The sequence below is a fragment of the Periplaneta americana genome, chromosome 15 (genome assembly GCF_040183065.1).
Source record: "Periplaneta americana isolate PAMFEO1 chromosome 15, P.americana_PAMFEO1_priV1, whole genome shotgun sequence".
NCBI classification, from domain to species: Eukaryota; Metazoa; Arthropoda; class Insecta; order Blattodea; family Blattidae; genus Periplaneta; species Periplaneta americana.
The window spans coordinates 49,236,741-49,244,137 of NC_091131.1; the positions used below are offsets into that span (position 1 = coordinate 49,236,741).

Below are 7,397 nucleotides of genomic sequence, written 5' to 3' on the forward strand. Positions count from 1 at the left end.
TCGTGAATATGTGTGTTGTGTTTTCTGTTTCTTTATTTCGCATTTAGTGTGCATTACTCCTTAAAAATAATATTTAGCGTCGACGGAATTTTATTGGTGATAGCGAGATGGTATTTGGCGAGATGAGGCCGAAGATTTGCCATAGATTACCTGACATTCGCCTTACGGTTGGAGAAAACCTCGAAAAAAAAACAACCAGGTAATCAGTCCCAGCAGCAACCAAATCCACACCTTAGCGCAACTTCGGGTCAATAGGCAAAAGAGCTACCGTCTGCGCTGCGCCATTGGCTTTGCTGTAAGTTATGAAATATTAAATATTTTCACAATTTTTGAAGTGCAATTTATAAAACCAGAAATGAATCTACTGAGGGATAATCTCCAAAATACAGAGTAGGCCTGTTTATATTTAATATAAGTTAATTGATATTTTGGTCAATTTTTATACTTAAGAACGGTATTTTTGTTAGGCGATTTGAAAGGTTCAGAGCCATAGTGGGCCAAGCACCATTTATTAAAAACGGAGAAAGAAAGGGTTAAAGTTAAGTGAATACCACAGTTTAGATTAGATTAGATTAGATTAGATTAGATTAGATTAGATTAGATTAGATTAGATTAGATTTATTTATTTAACCTGGTAGAGATAAGGCCGTCAGGCCTTCTCTGCCCCTCTACCAGGGGATTACAACTATAACATGAACAATAAGATTACAATTAATATTAAATTTACAATTACAATTACAATAAAAATTAAAGTACGACAAGAATACCTGATTAATGAAAGCTAGACATTTTATCATAGAAGTTAAGAACAAAGAATATTTTTGTATTTACTAAATTACAAATTAAACCTACAATAACAAAATTCTATAGTGATGAAATTACCGGATATTGAGATATTTTGTGGTAGATTAAAAGAACTATTTACAAGAAACCATGTCTGAACGAGTCTCAATTACTGACCAAGTGCCTAGTAAGTTTGCGTTTGAATTGAATTTTATTTCGACAGTCCCTGATGCTAGCAGGTAGCGAGTTCCAGAGTCTTGGCAGGGCTATTGTGAAAGAGGATGAGTATGAAGAGGTGCGATGGGATGGTATTGTTAGTATTGTTTCATGGCGAGAGCGTGTGTTCAGATTGTGGTGGGAAGAAAGGTAAGTGAAGCGAGACGACAGGTACGAAGGAATAGAAGAGTTCAAGATTTCGAAGATTTAATGAAGATTGACATGTCATTTAGTTTTAATGTGTATACTTCATATTACTTGCTATATGTTTCCATTGAATTATGGTAATAACTTCATTTTAACCCTTGTTTTGTACGGTTTTAGTAAATGACGCTTGGCCCACTATGGTTCTGAACCCTTCATTTGATCTTCAGCAATTTCTTCTAATGCTCTTTCCCCTTGAGGGGAAGCACACTACTTGTCATACAGATAGGCTACTGTCGCGGAAGAAGCTGAGAAGATGACATACGAAATGATGTTATTAAGGATTATAGGATAGGGAAGGAAGCGGATAATAGTCCTTGTAATCGGTACTATCCCAGCATTCCCTTGGAGAGACTTGGGAAACCAAGATCGAACATCGTACAAGGTGGGCGTGTTAATCATTACATTACCTACTCAGTAAGAACTTATTTAAAAACATAAAATACAGCCATGATAGAGTCTATTCGGTTCAAATTCTGAACATTGAAGTTACAATGGAGATATAAAAGTCTGTTAAAATAATGGAGTGGCGAACTGAAGTCATTCTTCATTTGTCTTAGAACTGTCATTTTCGGAATGTTCTGAATGTTCAGTATAGTGTTTTGAGATATTTGGTTTTAAAGTAAGCGTCAACATGCAGATAAGTGTTATTAATTTAATTACGGTGTTAGAAGTGACAATTTACTATATGAACGAAAGAGTGATTATTATTGATTTCTGTAAATAATACATTCCTAGATGTGACAAAAATGAACATTTCACAATGTTCACAATAATTATCTTTAGATAGAAATTAATATTCCCGTCACGAGAGATTCGCTCTGGGCTTTTTCTTCAATTCGTAACTAATTGATGTAGGATTTTCATGTCCGGAAAACTGCAGTCTGCAGCTTATCGGTCAACGACGCGCCGCTATGCAGTAGGCCTGTCAGGGCCGCTGCAAGTTGGAGGGCAGATCCCCACGTAACGAGAATAGGCTACTTCTTGTGTTATTCCGGCTGGCAAAACACGACTATTCTTCATAACATGTATTTAATAAAGTTAAAAGCGATCCTTCCTTACTGTACTATGAAATCTATTCAAAAACTTTGAACGGGAACAATTTCTAAGTACAGAACAATTAATACCAAACTAAAGCGATACCTCAGCACCAGTACTGAGCGCTATTTTCAACAAGAGTCAAGTACTCACCAGACTGCGCACCGAGTCCTGCGTTCCTGTCGTGCTCATGGTGGCGTACTGAATGCCCATCGGCAAACATACAGCTCGCGGGACTTCGCACAAGTGATCAAAGGTCCCCGATAGATCTTATTCGCATCAATGTGGAAGGGGAGCACGTTATATTGTTCCAGTACTAGGCTAAGTATAAAAAACCCATCAATCACTTTTTTCCGTCTGAAGAAACTTCTAGGCTCGCTCTCGATCAATGTGAGCAATATAGACGCATCAGGATGTAAATGTGGGACTTTTTGGAGTTTTCACTTTTATTCATTTTCCCTATTTCGTTATTTCTTCCTCTTTTCTTATTCCTTTATTTTTATTCTTATTCTATTTACTTACTTATATATTTTTATTTATCTGTATTTTTACTTATCTATTTATTTGTATTTGTCTATTCTTTTTATTTATCTATTTTATCTACATTAATTATCCATTTTATCTGTTTTAATTAATTTATTTTTATTATCTATTTTTATTTATCTGTTTTCATTTGTCCATTTTTATGTATCTATTTTCTTTACTTACAGTATCCTTTTTTACTTTTCTATGTTCATGTATCTACTTTTTCATTTATATATATTTAGTATATCTATTTTTCTGCTTCTTTGTTCATCTGTACCTTTCTTTCTTTCTTTCTTTCTTTCTTTCTTTCTTTCTTTCTTTCTTTCTCTATCTGCCTGTCTGCCTATCCATCCATCCGTCCGTCTATCTATCTATCTATCTATCTATCTATCTATCTATCTATCTATCTATCTATCTATCTATCTATCTATCTATCTATCTATCTATCTATCTATCTATCTATCTATCTATCTATCTATCTATCTATCTATCTATCTATCTATCTATCTATCTATCTATCTATCTGTCTGTCTGTCTGTCTGTCTATCTATCTGTCTATCTGTCTGTCTGTCTATTCTTTATATGTATTGAATGTCCAATTTCATTCGTTTGCCTTGTTATTTCTTTCCCTATCTTTATTTCTTTCTTGCTTGCTTTATCTCGATTTCTTCCTATCGAATGACCACGTAAGTACATTTTTTAAATATAATTTATTTGTTCCTTAATTCTTTCCTTTTTCTTCCATTTAATATCTTTCTATTAGTAAAAGGTACGTTATCCCCTATATAATATACCATGCAGCCGTTTGGGAAGAATGGGAGTAGAGCTAACTCCATTCTTCCTTGATCTCGCACTAGAATAAGGCGGTGCGATAGACAACACGCTCCGACCGTCTTTTTCACTAGGGAAAGAACCGATACTCAATTTGGTAGGAGACAGTTTTTCCCCCTTTTTTTCTTTCCTTTTTTCTTATCTTTCTTTCTTTTCTTTTCTCAATTATTTCTTTACTTATTCATTGTTTCATTATTCTGTTTTCCTTCCTTTCTTCTTTCGTTAATTCTTTCCTTTATTTGTTCTATTTACTACATCTTTTTACTGGATGCTCACTTAAATTTAATCATTCATCCTTTGCCGCGTTATTTATTTTTTCCTCTCTTTTCTTCTTACTTTCTCTTGTCCTTCGTTCCTTACTTTCTTTGCTTATTTTTCAATATCTTTCTATTAATTGAACATTTTCGTCCATTATTTCATTTATTCATGCACTGTTCTGGTAACTCTTCTTTTCTTTTCTTCCTTCATTCGTTAGTTTCTTTCTATACCATATGTGTTCTCTTTTCTTCTGTCGGGTGGCAACTTTCCTTCATGAATTCATGCATTCAATGACACATGTGCTCTTCACACGCTCGTTCATTTTGTCGTTGTTTCTTACACGTCTTTTCACTCCCTTCTCTCTTTTTTTCCTAATTTTCTTCTTTCAATCTACTTATCTAAATGTTTCTTTCCATACTATACTTGCTTTCTTCCTATTCTTTATTTCACCTTCGTCTAACTATATATCCATTTGTGTATTCAATATTTAATTACCTTACTGTTTTTTTAGCACTACTGTATAAATTACTGTGTAGAATGAAGAAAACAACCTGAAACATTATTTGAATTTGAAATTTGATGAGCAGGAGCAAAATCTATTTACGACAGCAAATGTAGATGGACATAGGCCATTTTATCAACCGGAAATATTTGAAAGGTAACGGTACTAAAATTAGACTCTGTGTTCACTGGCAATTAATAATATAGGCTTATATAAATATTTCTAAAGTTCACTGATGTCGGAGTTGAACTTAAGCTGGAACCAGTTTCAATCTTTGGACATTAATTAGTTCAAATTAAAATAGACTGTGCAATGTTCACGATCTGGGAGGTCACCCCCTACTAAGAAATACCATCACTTTCAACCTTTCTTATCAACTAACGAGATAGGTTCACTGAGTAATAAATACGAAAATTACATTCACTCGATTACAAGTGTGAAGCATCTAGAATTTCTTCTAAGAAACGTTATTTAATTTAACCAATGAAAAAAGAAAAGTGTTATCAAGGCTCGGCTTTATTGCCATCCATGAAAGAAAAACGGATTTATTTTAACACATTTATTTACTTATTCACTCATTTATTTATTTAATTACTTATTTTCTTATTTATTTATTGAGTGTTCTCTTCCGGCGGGAGATATTTCTGTGCAAATGTTCGTAGAGGGGAATTCTTGCAGCCTCTTGTCTAGGATCGCACTTTTGTGGACTACTTTGCCCCCAATATGTCGAGAGGAATTCGTAGGTGCCAAGAACGCCTATCTGCGATGCCTGATTGTCGAGATGTCGTCAGTTTAAATGAAGACTTTTGGGATCAGAATGCGCATTTTTGTGTGTTGATGGTTGAAGTGCCACACTGTACATGTTCATATCAAAACTTAGGCTATATGGTAACCAATCATACAATAAATTATTAATATTGCATTTCTTCAAAATGTTATATCAATGCAACTATATTTTAACCACTTTAACTAACTTACGTCTTATCTAATGTAGTCCTATGACAATGTTACAATATTTAAAACACATTATTTTCTACGAAACTCAGTATTGGTACCAGTATATAGAGTAATTAAACTTTCATATTTAATCCAAAAATTTACAAAATAAGTACTTATTTATATTATTAAATCCGTAAGTATCACGCTTATAATATGTTAAATCCATTCATTCATAGTATTCTGCCAGAGCCTTCTTCAGTAACTGAAGAAGGCTCTGATTCTGCCAGGTCTTTCACTCCAAACTCAGTATTCTCCAATTTTTCATATTTTCCTTCCTTATAGTCATTGCACTATCACCTTTACTTTTTAACTTCGCTCTAGAATTTGTCATTAGGAAAGTTCAGGATAACAGAGTGGGTTTGAAATTGAATGGGTTACATCAGCTTCTTGTCTATGCGGATGACGTGAATATGCTAGGAGAAAATCCACAAACGATTAGGGAAAATGCGTAAATTCTAGTTGAGGTAAAGCGATAGGGTTGGAAGTAAATCCCGAAAAGACAAAGTATATGATTATGTCTCGTGACCAGAATATTGTACGAAATGGAAATATAAAAATTTGAGATTTATCCTTCGAAGAGGTAGAAAAATTCAAATATCTTAGAGCAACAATAACAAATATAAATGATATTTGGAAGGAAATTAAACGCAAAATAAATATGGGAAATGCCTGTTATTATTCGGTTGAGAAGCTTTTGTATCTAGTCTGCTGTCAAAACATCTGAAAGTTAGAATTTATAAAACAGTTATATTACCGATTGTTCTATATGGTTGTGAAACTTGGACTCTCACTTTAAGAGAGGAACAGAGATTAAGGGTGTTTGAGAATAAGGTTCTTAGGAAAATATTTGGGGCTAAGAGGGATGAAGTTACAGGAGAATGGAGAAAGTTACACAACGCAGAACTGCACGCATTGTATTCTTCACCTGACATAATTAGGAACATTAAATCCAGACGTTTGAGATGGGCAGGGGATATAGCACGTATGGGCGAATCCAGAAATGCATATGGAGTGTTAGTTGGGAGGCCGGAGGGAAAAATACCTTTGGGGAAGCCGAGACGTAGATGGGAGGATAATATTAAAATGTATTTGAGGGAGGTGGGATATGATTGTAAGGATTGGATTACTTGTACAGGATAGGGGCCGATGACGGCTATGTGGGGGCGGCAATGAACCTGCGGATTCTTTGAAAGCCATTTGTAAGTAAGTAATAGTCACCGTATATGATCCATATAATTATCTTAATGTTGTCTATCATCTGATATCTTCTTCTGCCCACGAACTTTTCTTCCATTCACCATTCCTTCCAGTACAGCCTTCAGTAGGCAGTTTCTTCTCAGTCAGTGACCCAGCCAATTTCTTTTTCTGTTCCTGATCAGTTTCAGCATTATTCCTTCTTCAACCACTCTTTCTAGCACAGCTTTATTTCCTATTCTGTCTGTCCATTTCACATCCACCATTCTTTTCCATGTCTACATTTCAAATGCCTGCAGTAGTTTCTCTTCACTTCGTCATATGTCCATGTTACACTCCATACAAAGCACTTCACTATTCTCTTCCTTAGTTATTTTTTTCAGAGGTCCGCAGAAAATGCTTTTCTATTAAAAACTTCCTTTGCCATTGCTATTCTCCTTTTGAGTTCCTGGCAGCAGCTCATGTTACTACTTAGTACACTCCAAGTATTTGAAGCTGTCCACTTGTTCAGTTTTACAACTTACCAACTTGCAGAAGAGTCCTCTCATCCCATGTTCCAATACTCGATCTTCTTTTTCTTCTCTTGGTTGGGTTGCGTCATAATGTGTCCTCCAGTATCCCTCTACCAGACAACCGAATGAGGGGATAATTTACATCTGAAATCACTTACCGTGAAAAAACTCATCATGCCATGTTTGCAGGTTTTTTTTTGGGGGGGGGGGGAAGAGAAATGTGGTAGCTTTTTGTTACTTTCCACACACCATTCTCTCTTTCGCATCTGAAAAGATCCCAGGAGACCCCAACGTGAAAATGAGGGGAGTGGATTCGACACTATTAGGCCCTCCAC

The 7,397-nt window shown here is 35.1% G+C and overlaps 1 protein-coding gene across 3 annotated transcripts in view; it reads right to left on the minus strand.

Moving 5' to 3' along the window:
- Positions 1 to 2,529, minus strand: part of LOC138714870 (L-threonine ammonia-lyase-like) — a 49,732-nt gene extending 47,203 nt beyond the window's left edge. For 2 of the 3 annotated variants that reach the window (XR_011336099.1, XM_069847090.1), the window contains exon 1: positions 2,395 to 2,529. Coding sequence is in view for 1 of the 3 variants with exons in the window: in XM_069847090.1 (XP_069703191.1) it covers positions 2,395 to 2,454 (60 nt within the window). In the remaining 2 variants the exon portion in view is untranslated. The remainder of the gene's footprint in view (positions 1 to 2,394) is intronic. The other variant, XR_011336100.1, reaches the window with a different exon arrangement.
- Between the last annotated feature and the right edge of the window lie 4,868 nt (positions 2,530 to 7,397).